The sequence below is a fragment of the Helicoverpa armigera genome, chromosome 11 (assembly GCF_030705265.1).
Source record: "Helicoverpa armigera isolate CAAS_96S chromosome 11, ASM3070526v1, whole genome shotgun sequence".
NCBI classification, from domain to species: Eukaryota; Metazoa; Arthropoda; class Insecta; order Lepidoptera; family Noctuidae; genus Helicoverpa; species Helicoverpa armigera.
The window spans coordinates 10983335-11002944 of record NC_087130.1 but is presented as its reverse complement, the minus strand read 5'-3'; the positions used below and the strand labels follow the sequence as shown (position 1 = coordinate 11002944).

General features: G+C 40.1%; 1 protein-coding gene across 1 annotated transcript in view; it reads right to left on the bottom strand.

The window, feature by feature from the left end:
• Positions 1 to 178: 178 nt before the first annotated feature.
• Positions 179 to 19610, bottom strand: part of LOC110380936 (uncharacterized) — a 258996-nt gene continuing 239564 nt past the window's right edge. Inside the window, exons 11-31 of the mRNA XM_064037034.1 lie at positions 18569 to 18663; positions 15457 to 15699; positions 15001 to 15142; positions 14741 to 14892; positions 13931 to 14040; positions 13587 to 13747; positions 13136 to 13402; positions 12639 to 12859; positions 12037 to 12220; positions 11346 to 11486; positions 10736 to 10976; positions 10312 to 10502; positions 9271 to 9411; positions 7372 to 7927; positions 7057 to 7297; positions 6592 to 6909; positions 5388 to 6506; positions 4997 to 5170; positions 4341 to 4400; positions 3804 to 3901; positions 179 to 3665 (exon numbers count right to left, since the gene is read on the bottom strand). Coding sequence (XP_063893104.1) covers positions 3398 to 3665; positions 3804 to 3901; positions 4341 to 4400; positions 4997 to 5170; positions 5388 to 6506; positions 6592 to 6909; positions 7057 to 7297; positions 7372 to 7927; positions 9271 to 9411; positions 10312 to 10502; positions 10736 to 10976; positions 11346 to 11486; positions 12037 to 12220; positions 12639 to 12859; positions 13136 to 13402; positions 13587 to 13747; positions 13931 to 14040; positions 14741 to 14892; positions 15001 to 15142; positions 15457 to 15699; positions 18569 to 18663 — 5123 coding nt within the window. The 3' untranslated portion in view covers positions 179 to 3397. The remainder of the gene's footprint in view (positions 3666 to 3803; positions 3902 to 4340; positions 4401 to 4996; positions 5171 to 5387; positions 6507 to 6591; positions 6910 to 7056; positions 7298 to 7371; positions 7928 to 9270; positions 9412 to 10311; positions 10503 to 10735; positions 10977 to 11345; positions 11487 to 12036; positions 12221 to 12638; positions 12860 to 13135; positions 13403 to 13586; positions 13748 to 13930; positions 14041 to 14740; positions 14893 to 15000; positions 15143 to 15456; positions 15700 to 18568; positions 18664 to 19610) is intronic.

Sequence of the window (19610 nt, the reverse complement as noted above, 5' to 3'; positions counted from 1 at the left end):
TTATTATGATTGCTAATGCCTTCTTTTAATGCAACATTATCTTCCAATTTGATTAATCTTATAGTCCGCTAAAATATTTTTTACATAGTGGTCTTCACTTATCTAGACATTTAAGGTGACTTCCGAAACATATCCAGTGAGAAAGTGTAAAAAATGGGCAGTAAATAAAAATACATAAAAATAACAAGCAAAATTTATTTACCTTTATATTTTACATTGTGAATAAGACGTTAATATATTGAATATACACCTTAAATTATTATGCGTATGGTGTAAAACATATTTACATAACTCGCTTAGTGCTACCTTCCACCATTTAGAACGAATTTGTGAATTCAATAATATTTTTAATTTAAAGAAATTCATTAAAATTTGGTTTTAAAAGAACAATGTAAGTATAGGTAGTTGTAAATAATAAATCATTTATGAGATCATAAAAAATATGCGTAACATAAGTAGTAAATTGCATTTATAAATAATCTTTTAATTGTTACGGACGTCGTTCACCTAATACGGAAAAAGACGGTACACAGATACATTTGTCTAACTTTTGCGGTAATATAATGGAAATAAATGATACAACAATGTCTCAATATTTTTTGTAAGTTAAAAGTCATAAAAAGATGACGGTAAAATAAAAACTACTATAGTTACTGAACCTATTTTTTAAAAGCAGGACTCATGTTGCAGTAAAGTTCGAAAAGTAAAGTTCGAAATTAAAAACAAACCAATCTTTTGTAATCTTGTTACGTATGTACCTAATTTTCAATGCCTTAATTTCGAAAAATCATTACTTGCAAAATTATATTTTTAGTTTTTAAACAGTTTATTTTGCCTGCAAATTCTTTTATATTAATAATTTAATGCAACTGTAAGACAACATCTAACCGCATTTGAGCTGCACGCTTTCAATCACAGAATTTATTAATTTTATTTTACAATTATTTTATTCACTAATTTTATAATAACGTATTGCTTACAATAATTGGGTGCTCTCACGATGATACTAATTTTGAGTTTTCTATGTTGATTAAATATTAGATAATCATATTTACTATTATGTAATTCAAATAAACAACAGGCAAATATATTTCGTCATCAAATTATATTTTTTTCGTAATATTTTTTAATTCGTATTAATTTCGTTATTTCAATCAAATACGTTTGCCCGTTATCGATTATTACGAAATACTTATTTTTATGAAGTCAGTTGAAATTTAAATAAAATTTAACAATATGTTCTGATAAAATATCGAATTAAACTAGCCAAATACTTGTAACGTTTAAACTGTTCATTACACGTTGAACAACAGTTGACTGTAAATATGGACTAACATAGACTAATCACCACGGCCGAATGTTCATACTTAGATAATTTAAATTTTGACAGATTCGAAGGCACGGAAACGTAGATCTCAAGATCTCAAGTAATAAAACTATAGACAGAGAAATGAAACACATTCACACATCGATCGAGCGAGAAACAAATAAGCGACGTTTAAGAGTTAAGTTTTAGAAAATCAGTCTCAATGAACAGGCCATTATTTTTCATAATTTTTAGTTTTTATACTATTTTACATTTAGACGCATTCTAAGCTTTGAATACATATTTGTAAGATTGGGCAGGAAATAATGTACTATTGTTACCTTTTGAATGTATCTATGAGATTTTTCTATTTATTTTGGGAGTTAGGCTTTAAAATTAACAAAGTAAAGAATATGTATGAACTGGCCTATATTTGCCTTTCACCACAGTTCGAAAGATATAGGTACTTTTTAAATTATTTTTGTTACAAAGAGAAAGCATTATTACTTTGCTATATTGTTATAATTTAACAGAAAATATTAATTTCTGTCTATGGCCACTTACGAAACTGATGTTGCAGTTAGTATATGAAATAGGACATTTAGACATATGCCTCGTTTCTTGTGGTTTCCTTACGAAATAACAATAAAATTATAAACATCGAACACATAGACAGTGACTTACTTAGGTATAAAAGATAACTGTATACATTAAATACGCATATTACGATATACATTGAAACGTAACACAGATATCTAAGTTTTGTTAGTGCACAAACAATGTCAGTCTTTGTACAGTCAAATCACATCAAATTATTGCTGAAACTGTAGGTATCTAAGCTTCTAAAGTACTGGTACAAATCTAACTTTACAAAGTGACAAATCAAAAGGAAAAAATAATTTTGGTTTCTCCTTTATCGTGACAGAATTGGATTACGTCTAAGAAAAAATAAAGTAATTACTAGGGATCTAAGGTATATGGAACGTTTTTTTAAGGTTTTTATATTATGTTAAGGCTAACCTAAACTAGGTATTTCGATTATAGGTAAGTTTTCTATTCTGGCTTCAAATAAATATGCTTTAAGATACAACAGAACAGGGCACTAGTCGTTAGGACCTATGAAGAGGACTACAGGCTCGCAGTGTATGTTTATTTAGACGTAGATGCATCGAACTATTCTATTGGTGCGTCAAGTACATACTTATTCAAGATATCAATATATATCTTAACATATACCATGAGTGCTTATATTCATATATATGTGTATATAGTAGTAATTGTGCAATTGGTATACAGATTTTTTTGGGCCTTTCATTTTGTTTTATACTTACGATCTAAAACATTTTACATGTAATATTTTTTGTCAAGAAAAATGAAAAGACTTCTCTCGAATCCGATATTTACAATAATTAATAAGTTACATATTATATTTACAAAACAGCAAAAAGTGCGCAAAAAACGATTTCACAAAATATGCATTTGAGCAATACGTTTAATATATATTTACATAAAGCATTTTATACATAGTATATTTTAACAAAAACTACAAATTAAGCAAAATTAAACTTTCAAACAACTAGATAGGTAGAGACTAAAAAGAAACACTTTAGTACAATGTTATAAATGATAGCGTCAACTTGTATCCTACATTAAAGTACCTCACTACAGTTACTTACAGTAAAATATTGTTTCTACAAAATCTTCTACAAATAAGTTATTGCTATCGAGAAAATTATTTACAACATGAAGCTAAGTTACGTTTAGTTTGAGACATCAAAAGAGAACTGAAGGAAATTAAAACGTTCGATTTCCTAAATATTATTCTTAGTTAAAAACAATAACATTCCTAGTATTCGTGTCGCTTAGTTTAATATATCACATTAGATTAGAATCTTGTATACTCATGTCGATTTGATAATAGAACATGGAGACAATTTGTAATTTCCAAAAAGGGTTTAACTTTAACTTCAATAACTTCTTTAGCGACTAATGTCATTCAAGAAAACATTTTTCAAATATGTACTATGTGATTTTTATCCATATTACTTGAAATGAAATGGCACTGTATTAAGTAACACAAAAGTTCTAAGTTCAGTCAGAATTGTCTTGTCCTGCGGCAGTGTTTAAAGTCCTCGTGTCTTCACTTATCAACGACCTATCGTAACGTCTTTGTCTTGTGATTTTGGGTCTTACTGCACTAAGTAGAGGAGCTGATATCGCGTGGCTGGGCACTCGGCTTAAGTCCTTCCGTCCTTGGAGTAGGGGCGAAGTGACGCTCGAGGACTCGTCTCCTTCGTCGTCGGAAAGAGCTGGGTAGCTTTCTTTCATTTTCAAGCTGCGCTCTAGCCGTCGGAGAAATCTGGAATGACCTATTTGATTAACAAAAACAGAAATATGTCTTATACTGGCGTACTGGGCGTACTTAGGGATTCGAAAAGATTTTGAATTCAAAGTGAAAATTGGGCCTCCTTTCGTTTTTATGAAGGTCGATACATACCTTATCTGATTGCTTATCGTCCGCAACTTGTTAACCTTCTGTGGTTTTCTGGAGTCTTCAGTCAGATCCAAACTCGATGATATTTTAGACGACGTGTCCTGTAAGTTTAAAATAGTATAAAAAATATGCACATGCACTATTCTCGCTACGACTGGAACCGACTATAGTAAATACCATGCCTTTATATACGTTTGTAAGTATGAACAGGTTGCATGAGTGTCTACACATTCAGAGATGACTAGTCTACATGATGTTATAGTGAGATGAAATTTAATCATACAATATGCAGACACATCTCTTTTTACATATAATTCATTCACATAATAGGTATATTTTACAAGGTTACACAGTAAAACTTAAAAAAATCAGTAAGTACTTAACAAATAAAATTAAACACAAAAAATCATAAACGCATAGAAGATCCGCAAATAACATCTTGAACTTATGAGTTTTCAAAAAAGGCAATATATTTGTTGGCTTAGCCCTGTTCTACATAAAATGATCAAACTTAGGTTACTGCTGCCATCATACAATCACCTCAGAACTACGGCATTTTTGTCTCCTGAGCGGTTTCCGCAAGCGCATCGGCTCACAAGGCTGAAAATAATCCAATACACCACTAAACCTACCGTCAAATCATTAAAAGAAGCTAAAATTATCAAAACATTGACAAATTATATTGATGAGAGTAACTGTGTAGATAAGAAAGTGCAGAGAAGATTTTATTTATTTAATATTTATGTAATTGCTAAGTTAGTCTTGGTGCCTTATTTTGTATAAGTGCTTTAATGAAGATTTAAGTTAGTTTACATAAAAATATAAGATTTACACTTAAAATCACACTACAGAAGTACTTCATAAAATTAGTTAAAATGTATTTAATTAACATTGAGCTATTGTGCACAAATGAATACAAAAAAGTGATCCAAGAGATTTTAAAACAAGTAAAAATACTAAGACACTTTACACATTAAATTCACAATTAAAAATGCCCAATTTCGTAAAGTGACTGCGACATTTATAAAATGTTTTTTTAAAAACCAATTTCGTTTACTTATTTTGCCAGTTTACATATTTAAGAAATATTTATAGATAGTTTAAGTGTATGTGAGATTATAAAAAAATATTTACACCAAAAAACGGACCAGACATTAAAGCAAGACTGCAAAAAATATACAAAATATGGAAAATACCTGCATATCCATATCAGGTTGCCGTAGTTCTCTGGCAGACGCGACGGACGCCACGCTGGCGTTCGACACGGAATCTTCTGATGATGATGACGTGGCCGGGGCTGGGGCTTGAGAGCGTGACCGTCTGCGCCCGCCCTTACGACCCCGCGTGGATCCGTCTCGACAACCTGGCACCTGCGGAAGATAATGATTCTGATTGTTGATACAATTTTCCCATGACAAACTCCAGTCATTTTAAGAGGACGAAAGAAGAGAGTTAAGTTTGGAATTGAAGTATACTGATTAATGGAAGCAACGATGAAGGGTCTCTATTAGAGAAAGCTACAGTTGGGGCTACTTCTAAATTCTGTCCGTTTCAGCTGAAAGTTAATTTAGTACGACAACAACTGACCTCCAACAAGTTATGCATGGAGTGCGGCATGTGCGGCAGCGTGGACTTGGCGGTGCCGGCGACTTCGTGCGAGGCGGTGCGCGTGTTGCGTCGGTCGCGCTTGCGGCCGCTCTTCTTCTGGCAGTTACTGCCAAGCTTGCTGTTAGCCCCCTTCACGCAATCCGAACTCGGAAAGTCGTACAACCCGTCAGAATCTGTAAACGGCAGTTGTCTACCGTAAAATTGCGGTGAAAATCTCCCCAAACCAGTCTTGTCGCTCAACGGACTCTCGCTCCTCGAACTGACTGGACTCAGAGGTCTACTACCTTCTGATAACAAAGTGGGAGGCCTCAAGCTAGCCTTCTCGTCTAGTCCTCTCTCGACACTAACACACTTAACTATAGAACACTTGGTCACTCCACTAGGAGAGCACAGGGTCGCCTGCGGAACTTCTAAAGTCTCTTTCAGTGCAACTAGTTCCATCTCTTTCGCACTGGTTGGTACGTCATCTACTCTCTCGTCTGTCCCTATGCCTTCGTCGTTGGATTCTAACAAGGGGTCGTCGGATAGCGTTTCGGAGTCGGATCGTCCTCGCCTACGTTCCTTACTGTCGTCGTTGGCCGCCGCCGGACTCGAGTTGGTCTTCATGAGCGGCCGCCTCCGCGACTGAAAGCAGGACGGGCCTCCGCCGGAGCCGGGGTCCTCCATCTCCGAAGGGCACAGAGGATTGCTCGAGCCGCAGCGCGAAGGTCCCGGGCTGGCCATGGAGCTGTACCCTGACGAGGACAGGTTCGACTCTGAGGGGGCGCGCTCTCCCCGCGCGGACATGGAGAAGGGGCTGAGGTAGCACATGTTGCCGGAGGGCGGGGGCGGCCGGGGGGACAGGGGCTCGTCGGACTCCTCGCTAGCGTTATACGTGACGGTGATGAGGGGGGGTGGCTGGAACTCTAGGTGCGGGGGAGTGCGGCGCGGCGGCGGCGAGCCGGGCGACGCGCGCTGCACCGTCAGCAGCGGCACGGCCAGCGCCAGCCGCGGCGGCGACGACTGCCCGGGGGACAGGCTGAGGCTAGGGGACTCGGTTACGTGGGTTGAAGATGTCGGCGTGGTCGTCGTGTCAGTGCTCAGCAGGGGTGGCCGAAGCTGAAAGTATCAATTAATATGTATTATCATTTTGTTCCTGTCACTCGTTTGTATCATCGCGTCGTTATCAATAAACCGAACGTACCTTCAACCGCAAACCAGACGTAGACCTTTCCATCTTCGTTTCACACTTAATTTCATCTAGTTCATCTTCACTGGGCGACATGACAGTCGCAGTTGACTCGCTCTTAGCATCCATGTCTATACTAGCTCTCGGTAGTCTAGGGGACGGCAGAGGGGTGGGTAGGGGTGTAGGAAGTGGGGTCGGTAAGGGGGTGGGAAGCTCTCGTATCGGGGACAAGCACTTGTTGATCCCACTTGGTACTTCTAGAAGAATGGACGGTGGATGGAGTAAGTTGCTACCTGATGATGATGATTTGTGTGCACTTAGAGGGTCCAGAACCTGTAGATAGAGAAAGACAGTAGGTACATCAAAGTGCATGTTGCAAAGTATATTGTTTTAAATAGGGTTGCATGAATGAAGATGAGGAAATCGGGTATTAACAGTCAGTATTGAAAGAATTGGGAAATAAATTATATTTGACTTTACCTGAATCTCAATCGTATTATGTGGCCTAGTGACAGGCGAGTCTGGTGCCAATGATGGTATGTGTGATGATGCTATCGAAATGTCATCAGCATCCACCGTGTCATCTTGAGGAGACGACGCTGAAGGTGTACTGGACACGGACACTCCGCCTGACGACGCTCTGGACACTATCGCTGCTGATGACGATGAGAAATTCCGGAACATCGCCAGTATTGAGTCAGCACTTGAGATTTTTGGTTGTCTGTAAATACAATAAGGGCAATAATAAATCATCAGGAATATGATATTATGACTTTATTATGTTTTGATACGGACCTGGAATATTTCTTCAGTGCCGCATGTGTCAACGTCAAATCAAGACTCGACATTGAATCACTTCCTTGGTTGCTGGAAGTACTGTGAGGTGACCTGACTTCCACACCAGGCGATGGCGGCGTACTCGACGCCTTCGCTCTCATCCCTCTATCCGCGATCACCGCCATAGGTATCGTTATGGTGTTCACCATATCGACGTCAGAACTGGAGCTCATTTCAGCTGACACTTTGTTGAGAAGTCTCGCAAAAGTCACCTTCTTCTCTAATTTAGGGTCTGATATGTGTCGCATGGAGGGTGACGTCGACGGCGTTGAAGCTTCACTCGCAAACGAAGTCTCCTTGTTCTCATTCCCATAGTCCATGAACGCCGGTGCGCTCTCCACCGTGCTCAACGTGCGCTTCTCAGACATCTGTATCAGATCTCCCATCGTTATTTTCTTTGAATGATCGTTAGCAGTCGCAGGACTTATAAGTTGTTGCAAAATTTGCTTTTTCTCGGCAGCGTTTTTCTTAGTCGGCGTAGAATTATTGCGTTTTTTACGTGGCGATGGGGTGCCTGTATCGGAAAACTTACATGTAATAAATTATTGGGTAAACAAGGTTCGATGAGAAGCGACGACATCAAATGTTCATGACAAAAGCAACACAATATTCAGAAATTTAAAACGGGGAGTTAAACAACAAGTTAGTCTGAGAGATCATCATCATGCCTTGGATCTCAGTGCAGTCTAAGGAAGCCAATTCTTTAGGGTAAGTGCCAATAGTCAAAAAATTTTGGAAGTGCCAATAATAAGTATTTTCAGTAGTAGTGTTTTGTGTTTGTATTCATGACAATGAGTATGGAGATGTTGATCTGTCATGTTGTATAGTTATTCGAACCATTGAAACATTTAAAGCAACATCTAAAGCACACATTGAAATAGTAACAACATTCGTTTCAATAACTATACAAAACGAATAAGACAATGTTTTGCTTTTAGAGATTTGCTTTTAGATCTCTACAGTGTTAAAGTAATTTGTTTAGGAAAGATTATCTAATAGAACAAAGTCAGGTATTTCAAATATACAAAACAATATCTGTGTAAATAGCATGCGAGCGACATTCATATATAGAAAGAGGGCCTTTGTATTGTCAATGATATTGTATTGTATAAAGATTGCGTCTCAGAAACGAAAGGTATTATTTAAGAGAATAATGATGAAGATGAAAAAGCGATCAATATCATTGACAAAACAGAGGCCAGATTAGTTGGACGATCTAGAAAGGTGTCAACGAAGGAAGGAGCGGCTACAAAGATGCTGTGTTTGTGCTGTCAGGGGTGCACACATCGACATCGGAAGAAGTAAGTACGAGGGTAGCAGGCCATGTTACATTGGTCTTTGCATTCCACATAGAAATTTCATTCACAGCAGGAAACATCCAGTGCTAACCGTCCCGGCCGCCGCGCGCTCCGCCGAGTGCGAAATGTATGCGATACGACATGACTGACGATGATGTTCGAACGAATGTGAATAAAGCCCTGTGTCTAGAAGCAAATGATCTGATCCGATATTCAAAGATTTTACTTTGTGACTCTCAGTATTAGCATGAAGAAACATGATCAAGTTGCGCAGTCACAGGTTGAGACAAAAGGCTTTAAGCGTCAGAGTTTGATTCTTTAGAGTCATTTCATTAGTGTTCGTCTACAGTTTGGATCTCTACTCTAGTACATGACAGCTAACAGTTATTTAACAGTCAAAACATCTAGTAGATCAGAAACAGCAACAGATCAGTATCACTAACAAGATTCGACAATCATTCAGATTCTAATGTTTGAAATAGTAATGCATAGCGGCCTAGTGTATGTATGAGTATCGCGAGTGCGGAGCGCGCGGTGTGCCGGTCGCTCCAGTCCTTACGTCCGGGCGGCGGCTTTAACAGATCGTCCAAGCTAAAGGTGCGCGCGGCTCGCGGGTGCGGCGCGAGCCCCGACACGGACGGCTTGCGGATACCCAGCCGCGTCAGCAGCGTGCGGTGCGGCGCCGCCTCCAGCAGCGGCGCTGTGGACAAACGCCGCGTCACGCCAGCTCGCCGCGCCGCCTCGCGCTACGCCTCCACGGTGGGCACGGCCGCGTAGCGCCGGCGTCCGCGCCCCCGCCCGCCGCCCGCCCCAGCCCGCGCTAGCCCCACACACATAGGATTGCCAGATACCAAACGTAGGACATCAATTTTGATGAGCGTGAATGTCTTCGTCATTCTGTCGGTCCGAGTCAGGTATGTTACAAATGATTCACATTGTCTAACTGGGATTTACTGTCACAATTGCAATTTTTGGCGTTAAACCAATCCGGGTAATCTTAACTTCTGGCAATCCTTTTTGACATAACTATGGCACGATTATTTTAACTTTACCGATCCGAGTCGCTCTTCCAGGACATATAAACATACTAAACATATAGACTACTTACTGTTTGCAGTGCGGGGCAAGTTAAAAGAACCGTGAATCGACGGACTCCAGAAACCTGAGGAATGCATCTATGGATGGACAGTCAGCTAAGTCGAGACATGCACCAATGTAGCAATATGTACAGTCTATGTAACATTCAGTTTCTGGAACCGCAACAATAACACAGAAAAGAAGAAAGTCAAAGAAGAAAGAAAAGTAAAATTACGCAAAACGTGTCCTTACCATCCCAGAGACAGTGCGGTTATTGAGAAAATACATGAGTATAGCGGAAACAATTTGACAAAATGTTGAAATAAGCGTTATCGTACTGTGAGTCACAAATATACTCTCGTCGGACGGTCAAACTATATACCGTGTAGAGTGAGAGTGGCAAGCCGAACGGAACGTATTGAAAGTGTGCTTATGAAACAGGGGGGTTATTTTGGTAATTTGTAATATTTTTGGGTGAGAGTTCCTAAAGATTTGTCCTCCGTGGTTGTGCGGTGGTACTTACGTCTCGCGCAGCGGTCGGCCTCCTCGGCGAGGAGTTTCTCGATCTTCTCGGGGAAGTGGCGCTTGGCGCACCACACGAGGCCGATCATGCCCAGCACCACGAACACCGTGATCAGCCCGAGCCAGAACGGCTCCTGCAGCATGCGCTGGCCCAGGCTGATTATGTTGGGGGACGGGTTTGGGGTTTCACATCTGACGAAGAAAAAGATTGACACTTATGTCAGTCATCTATACTTTTTGAAGTCACCCTTGTCTACAATGGTAGATGCAATAAGACCATTAATTTGAAAATGACGGAATAAAAACATGTGATATATATCGAAAAAGTAAAAAATTACGAGCCTTGCTCTCTGTTAGTCTACTTCGTCAATAACATTTTTGAGGCTTATTGATCTATGGCTCGACGTCTACCAAGTAATACTGACCTCTTCCCCTTCCACGAAGGATTACACTGGCACAGAAAGCCCCCGTCCCTCTCAGTGCAGGCGCCGCGGTTGTTACAAGGCTTGGACTGACAGGGCCGCACGCGCTCGGCACAGCGTTTCCCGCGCCAGCCTCGCGCGCATGCGCACGACCACGCCTCTCCCGCCGCGCCGCCCGCCACCAGTGAACAGTTGCCGTACATGCATGGAGACCGCTCGCATGCCGTCACCAGGCAGAATATACCTGGTGCATACATAATACCAGGTCTCAGTAAAGCATTGGTACTCAGCTGCATCTAATTAGATTGGAAGCCGACCCTAATTCAGTTGAGAAAAGGCTAGACATAATACCGGTTGAGTAGCTAAAATAATGTCACATCCAAATTATGAAGCCTTATTATGTACGATTGGAGTAAACCGTAAAGAAAATAAACAACGAAAGGTTAGGAAAGACCGTGATGTTGGGGAATAAACGGAAACTCAAAACAAAAGATACCATCACATTGAAAAAGTTTTTTTATGTGCTTCGTTTACCAGTAAATAAAAGGAGTTCGATGCAAAAAAAAATGGTTTTAAAATCTCAAAAATTCCATTTAAAAGTGGATCACCATACCCGCATAATATCCAGCACACTGACAGAAACTTCTGCTGTCCTCCGTAGTACATCTGCCATCGTGTAGACAAGGGTTCGGATAGCAAGACTCCACGCTAGCCTCCTCAGATATTAACAGGACCTTGCTGTGGTATTCAGGGTCTGAAAGGGGGAAATAAAATTAGTGGGAAATACTGGGCTGGTCTTGCATAGGTACTTCTGATTGTATATTCTGAGATTCTGATTGTTATTTATCTATAACTATTGTTATTGTATCATCATCATCATCATCATCAGCCTATCGCAGTCCACTGCTGGACATAGGCCTCTCCAAGTGCACACCACTGAGATCGATTTTCGGCTTCTCGCATCCAGCTCCTGCCAGCCGTCTTGCGCAAGTCATCACTCCACCGTGCCTGAGGACGTCCTACACTACGTAGGACGTTATTATATTATATAAGTAATGCAAATGGATAGAAAGTCCTATTTGATGAATAACAGCTTTAAACAGGTTAAGCTAAATTGAATGGACGACTTACTTCTATTAGAAGGAAAATCAGAAGGTGAGATGTTATGATGATGATAATAGCTAAGATTGTTTTCAATTTAAACTAACCACTTTAAGACAAAGCCAAAGCTTTATTCGTTGAGGGAATGCTTTATTCGTTAACCTAACTTTGCTTGATACAACATACCTCATTCATCTCCTTACCTTCTTTCACCATGAGTGCCACATCCATATTAACGCCTCGCTCGCCAGCATGCTGCGTGAGGCTAAGCGAGTGCAGGTAGGAGTTGATGACGAGCGGCGCGCGCGGCTCCAGCTTCCTCTTGCTCCTGTCCACCTCGCACAGAGTCCATTCCGTCCCGTTGTTGTCTGTGTAGCTGTCTTTTACCTGAGGAGAAAGTTATGCAAGATGGGTCTTTATCATCTGTCTGTATAATGTTCCACTTTACAGACAAGGTGTCCGTTATTAAAATGATTGTACGGTTTTTGATAACCACGCTACCTCTGAAAGGTCAGGCTTCCTCATGCATGCTGACTTCGGTATGAGAGCCCCTCGAAAAGAACATATCAGTCTAAAAAGTGACGAATATTTGTCATATATTTTATTATTTATGTGATTGTTAGTGAAGGTTACCTTAACTTCTATCCTACCAGCATAACCGTACTACACAAGTTTGTTTATTTTTTTACAGAGAACCTTAAATCTACCATTACAGGACGTGCCTAATGCGGCAGATAGATTCTTATTATTGGAAAACGAAAACAAAATAACAATTATTTATTACGAAAAGTATAGTCTAACATACCTGTATCCACCCCCTCCCAGGTCCACAAGGCCAGGCCTCATCAGCAGCAGTCACCAGCGTGGTGGCGGAGAAAGCCAACGTCAGCGTGTGCTGGTGCGGCGCGACTAGCCGCGTGCGCAGCGCGGCGCGAGGCGGCGCGGCTTGCGGCCAGTTGGGCGCCGCCAGTCGCCCGTCCGCGCCCGCTGACACCTCCACCACGTGAGACGCGTTCAGGTAGCTTACTGGAAATTATAGGGGTGTTTTTGAGGCAGCCTATTTTTTGTGTCATATTCATGTCTTTTGTAAAGGCAGACTGAACGCCCTGGGCAGTCTACCTTGGTATTTCGAGTTGAGTCAGTACAAAGTTTTGAAAATATACCCAAATTCTAGCCACAATTGAAACTGTCTTTTTTGTTCTCTTTACCATTCATCTGGGTAATCAAAATGTTAAGGTTTATTTGAAGTGTATGCAGCTATGTAATATGTATCATAGAAAGATATGAAATCATTATACTCACTAGTCTTAAAATAAGCTATAAACCCCGGTCCGGTAACATTTTCGCCGGTTTTGATCCTCAACCTTAGCACTTCTGACTGCGACACGAAGAGACCATTGGTCAGTATTTTGGGGTTCACAAACGGTCTTATTGGCGGGTTCTGCAGATCTATCTGAACGTCTATGAAGGAATCTTCAGGGATCGAGTCGGAGACGTTGATTGGAACTCCTTTTGCGAATACTCCGTAGCCGAAATCGAAGTGGCTGATGTTTAAGAATACGCGCTTGCCTGGAAGTAAAAGGTGAGTTGATATGATTGCTATTTGATAGAAATTGGCAGAAACTCAGTGTTATATAGAGAAGTTGATTCTGACAGAAGAAGATAAAATGTATTTTTGTAAACGATATGCTAAAATACGTATCACAGTTCAAAAAATTCCCATGTGTTTTTATGACTAAATTATCATACATACCTGTAGGAGCTAGGATATCGATAGTACAATCCAAATTGGGTAGCAGAAAGTGAGGGTAGTTGGGACTTCGGAGAACACCTTCCTTTGACGTAAAGGTCTGCGAGGGACAGCCCACCAGCTCCACGGCGCGCCAGGACACGGAGAATCCAGAACCTTGGGTGCTGAACAAACATTACTCGCATTTAAAACCATAATGATAGAGGATCGTTTAATTTAAAAAGTATTTTTTTTAATTTCTATTTGAGTAATTAATGAACTATATCTACTGTTTTATTAATGATCCATTAGGTGGTAAGATAAAGATTTCCTCATCCCCACCACTTTATCCACAAAAGTCCACTCACGTGTAATCAGAATGGAAGTACAGGACAGCTTTGTTAGTTTCAGCGACCCAGCGCGCCTCCCCCACAGAACCACAGTATCTCGATGACTTCATGTTCCACGAGTCACGGAGCTGAAACATTAAGGGAATAAAAACGGCGAAAGATCTTATAACGGCTACTTCTTCACCATCCAAAGGTAACTTTGAACACTTTTTAAGCTAACTTTATAATATCCTAGTCTGAAAGAGGAATGAAGTTAAGCGCGAGAGCATCTTTTTTGTTTCAATTTCAGTGCCTCTGAATTTTTAAAATTTAGAAATACATTTCAGATACTGAGGCAGTGAAATTTTTATACCACTAATACCTTAGGAAAACTGAATTGAATTTGCTAAAAAAATACAATCAATCATCTCTGTTTCTTTAGGTACGTATCGCAATTTATATTTATAATTAGAATCTTGGGAATTTCCTCCAATCTGCAGCGAGTATCCTTCAGCATTAAAATTAAATTCTAATTTGTACGTTTCGGCCATTATTAATTCCCCCGAACGCTACAGCTTACGGCAAAAGATGCGGAATAGCAATTCCTAATGGAATTTTTATTGGATATTTACCTTCGTTTACTTCGAATATTTCAATCACATAAATATGTATTTTTTCATAATTTAAAATGTTTCAGAATTTCAGATTTGGGCGTATTATGTTTATTGTATTGTAATTCCCATTTATATGCTGATGACTATTGTAAATGGTAAGTATCTTCTATTATGCATTGTTTTTTTAAGAACTTGTTACTACAGAAAAATAAATAAAAGGGTAAATAATACGTACCTCAACAAAATCATAAAGGCAATCCTTTTGGTATTCCAGGTCTATATTTTCGAAAACAAATACGAGTCGTGTATCCGGGGGTCCGACCACGTGTACCCAGAAATCGAGGTCGTTGTCATACATTCCAGGGTGATTTGGGCTTGTTAATACACCTGGAATCAGTTTGTTTTTGTGGTCCCACGTTGGGTGCCATTTCAACTAATGGCGCCCAACGTGGGACACACAATCTAACTTTGGGTCATAAATATGATTTGTTTTACCTGAAGTTCCTTCAACAGTCCTGTTCTTAACGATATGTTCGGGGTTAAGTCGTCGCTTGCACACATACCCTCCTGTCACGCCACACTTGTGTAGAGTCCAAAACAATCCACTAGGTAGTGACGGTACCGGTGATGATTTCCACTGGAACCGTAAAATGAGGAAAAAGATTTTCATGAAAGATATTGTGTTGATATACTTAAGCTAAATAACACTAAATAATTCATTGTGAAACGCATAAATCCTAGGATAAGCCTTTGTATCTATAGGCTTATTTCTTAATCGCTGTCATCTTAACAAGGACTTATAATATTTATCAAAAAGTTTTATTCAATTTTGTATTTTCGATGAAATTAATTAGAATTTATTCGCTTTTAGATCAATATTAACATCGATTAGAAAAATGCTCACATAAAAACAAACTATTTTCAATTATTACAAACTCCAAAATCACTTACCTGAATACCCAAGCACGCATCAGCAACTTCCTCCGTATCGTTATACGGCGGCCATCCCTGGTACCCTAAAGCGCTTCCATCGATCCAGGTCAAGCTGTCGCCATCTTCTCCCCCCTGCCGGGCTCCGAGCCAGTAGACGGACCCAGCGCTGTAGTCGCTGCTTTGTCGAATACCTGATACTATGAAGCGTTCCTCGTCTGCTGAGTGGACCGATGATAGATGCATGTTTAGGCCTTCGCACACCTGGGTAGTAATTATGAGGTTACGTTTAGATTTATATCATCCAATAAGTTGTTCGTTGTCGGCGTCGATGAAATACCCATTGAAATAATCAAGGACATGGGCGATATCGGTGTAGATATCATGCATATCATCTGCACAAAAATTTGGGACACTGGAGAATGGCCAAGAGACTGGTCAAAGTCAGTCTTCATACCAATCCACAAGAAAGGATCGACGAAAAAGTGTAACAACTACCGCTTGATCTCCTTAATATCACACGGAAGTAAGATACTGCTACATATCCTGAACACAAGGCTGCAGGCATTCCTGAACAGAGAAATTGCTCAAGAACAAGCTGGTTTCGTGAAAGGAAGAGGTACACGCGAGCAAATTCTCATCTTGAGACAGATAATTGAAAAGAGTAGAGAATTTAATAAACCCCTGTTTCTTTGCTTTGTCGACTTTCGCAAAGCATTTGATACAGTCAAGTGGAGTAAACTCTGGAATATACTCCTAGAAATGGGTGTACCGCAACATCTAGTGTATCTCATCAGACGATTGTACGAAGACGGCACAGCAGCAGTCCAGGTAGATGGGGTTGACTCAGCCAATTTCAAGACGCAGGCGGGTGTTCGGCAGGGATGCATTCTCTCCCCGTTGTTGTTCAATATATACACAGAATATATCATGCGCAAGGTGCTAGATCAGTGGGATAAAGGGATATCTTTGGGGGGTCGCATGATTTCAAATCTCAGGTACGCTGACGACACTACCCTTCTCGCTTCCTCACTACCTGATATAGAAAACCTTCTCCAACTTCTAGAGTGTACCAGTCTTGAGTATGGCTTGGCAATAAACCGCGAGAAAACCAAAATGATGATTGTGGATCGCAAGACCAATAATAGACCGGAGATCCACAACATTGGTAACTGTGCAGTTGTCCAGAGCTACATATACTTAGGCTCTACCATCAACAACACCGGAAGTTGTGAGGAAGAGATACGAAGGCGATGTGCTGTGACGCGTTCAGCTGTGGAAAAGCTCAAGAAGATCTGGAGAGACAGGCGCATAACCAAAAATACCAAGGTCCGACTGATGCGGTGCTTAGTCTTTCCTATCTTTCTATATGGAGCTGAAACGTGGACTATTCGTCAAAAAGATCGCAGCAGAATAGATGCGTTGGAGATGTGGTGCTGGAGGCGGCTACTGAGAATAAGCTGGACTGAACACCGCACTAATGTATCCATATTAAAAGAGCTTCACATCAAACAAAGACTTTCTTCGATTGTGCAACTAAGAACACTTAAAATGTTTGGCCATATCATCCGCAATGAAGACTCAATGGAACGATTAGTTGTGCAAGGGAGAATAGAAGGACAGCGTCCTCGTGGACGATCGCCAACCAGATGGACAGACCTCATAAAATCTGTAACATCAAGCTCAATTGTGGAGTGCGCACGGAACGCCACCAGCAGGGAAAAGTGGAGAGAAATCGCAAGGGCAGCCACCAGAGACAATCCATGATCACGACCACTCTGCCAAGAGTGTCCGATTAAGAAGATAAGTTGTTATGCCGTACGTTGTGGCATAGCAGTATATGAATGAGTTTTCTAGTAAAGCTAAGGAAGTTTGAGGAGGAAGAATAAAATATGTATTTAGGTAGTATGTAGTTGAATAATTTCGCTGACCTATATTTTCTGAATCGAATGAATGAAAAATTAGACTATTATCATGTTTTATGTAAAGTTTTTGAAATCACAATTACACAATCAATTCTAAGTAAAATAAAATAAAAGATTGTAACAGCCTTTTTTTTATCGTCCCACTGCTGGCCACAGGTCACCTCTCACACGGAGAAGGATTTAGCATTAAAATATAAAGGATTATGAAAATAAAAATAAGAAAATACGATCCTAAATTCAAAATCAGTAAAAAGACAAAAGTAAAGCAATCAGTTTCGCCCTGTCGCTAAATACGGCAGAAGTAATGGCGTTGTAAACGAAAGGTCGAAACAAAATGTTCGCAGCGAAAGGATTAACGCTAAACCCTACCATTAATTCTTAGAAAATTATAATTTAACGAGCAACCGAACTGAAACAAAAGTTCTGCAACTTTGTTGTTCTGATTACTTGTAAAGTGTAATCAATCTTTGTTGGACTAGTGAAGCGTCCTGGATTTAGGCCTTGTTTACCGAATTTAAATGATAACGGATCCAAGATTTTGGTTTGGCATTTTGAAAGTGGGGTCTCGCTACCACTTTTAGTTCTATAGTAGTTTAATCTATCAGTTATTGATTTATAAGGTCTTTAAATAAGCTGGATTTCGAGGTCGGGATAACTGGGTCAAACCAACTACTACACAGCTGCACCTTATTATTCCAGAAATTTCTGATAGTAGATATATGCACTCTTCTTTTCGGGACACGCAGCCTGATTCCTTAATCCTTCAATCATGTATCCGTCACCTCTGGTGCCTTGTCCACCATAAAATAAATAGCCATACATTCTGAGGTGCCCTTTATTTAAGGGAAACATTGTGTGTAACACAAGGGATGTAGGATATAAATCATTTAGGATTACACGACAGCGTCCAGGGCTTATCTTTATGGCGTTGTTATAAAGCGGTTCCTTGCCCCGTATCTTAAAGAATAATAATGTTATGGTGGTCCGCAGATTATGGGGGATACAATTACATGGTTCGTTCTTTTTCTATTGTTATCTGGAGATCTTCTTCTTAATGAACTTCGTGATCATTTTGTGATGTAGGGTCGATGGCAACTCTTAACGCAGGATACATTTTTAGGTTTCTGAGGATCGAGGCTCGTGCTCGGAAGTTAGTTACAAACCGCCATTAAGTTTGACAATAACTATGAATAGTTTTGTAGACATACCTGTTTAGAAGTGGCCCAGGAGGCTTTTGGGTATCCGGAGAAGAGGTAGCAATGTCCATTGAACAGCACTTGTTTTGAGTCCATACACGATTGCGCTGTGAACAAAGACCATACGTTATTCATTGAAATTAGAATACCATGATTACACTGTATTTAAGTGAAAACACAACATATTCATGAAATAAATAAATAATTTCAGGTGCTGTAAAGTTTCACTTTGAATTTAATAAATTCATTACCGCACTGCTTTTCTTTAGTTTTCATTGTTTATATTTAAAAATTAATTTTTAATACTTGCTCTTTGTGTGAGCTTGAAATATACATGTGTTGTTCGTAGGTGGGGTGCAAACAATGAATGCACGGCACAGTGTATACGCTTTGTTTTACGCGGTATAATCATTTTCTAAGCTCATAGCTCGCTGTCTTATTGGATGGGAAATGGGGTAGAAAGTACACATGTGTGTCTGAACAAACTTATGAGTTAAGTAGACTACTTTCCGCCAGCAGTTCTGCTCACTCCATTTTTTGCAAATCAGTCCGGTAGTCCCAAAGATAAGTGCGTTCAAGCAAATAAAAGGTCAGGTCAAATTGGTCACTGCTCTTCCGTGACCAAAGTTAAAGAAGCGGAGACTGTTAATTACGGGAAATATTTCCTTATTTTCTGCTGTACATCGTAGATCACCCACATAAGGCTCTAATAATGCAATATAAGCTAAATGACACGAAGAAAGGCGACATTACGACATTTTCGCGGCGACCGCGTGGGCCGCATGAAATATTTATAAGTTTAGTGATCGGTGCTCTCTGCCACTTGGCGCGCAATGGCTCGTGTAATCGCGTTGCCAGGTGTAATGCGAGCAATTTTGGACACATTTGTTGCGGTAATATGTTACTTAAGGGCGAATATTGCGCAGCAAAATGTGAGTAATGTAATAGATTTCCCACGTGTACACCGGTTCTCATTTGTTCGCGATTGGAGCCTTGTCACTTGCAGTTGGCAACCTCAGAAAGTTTGTAAAATGAACCTTCATACGCGACCAAG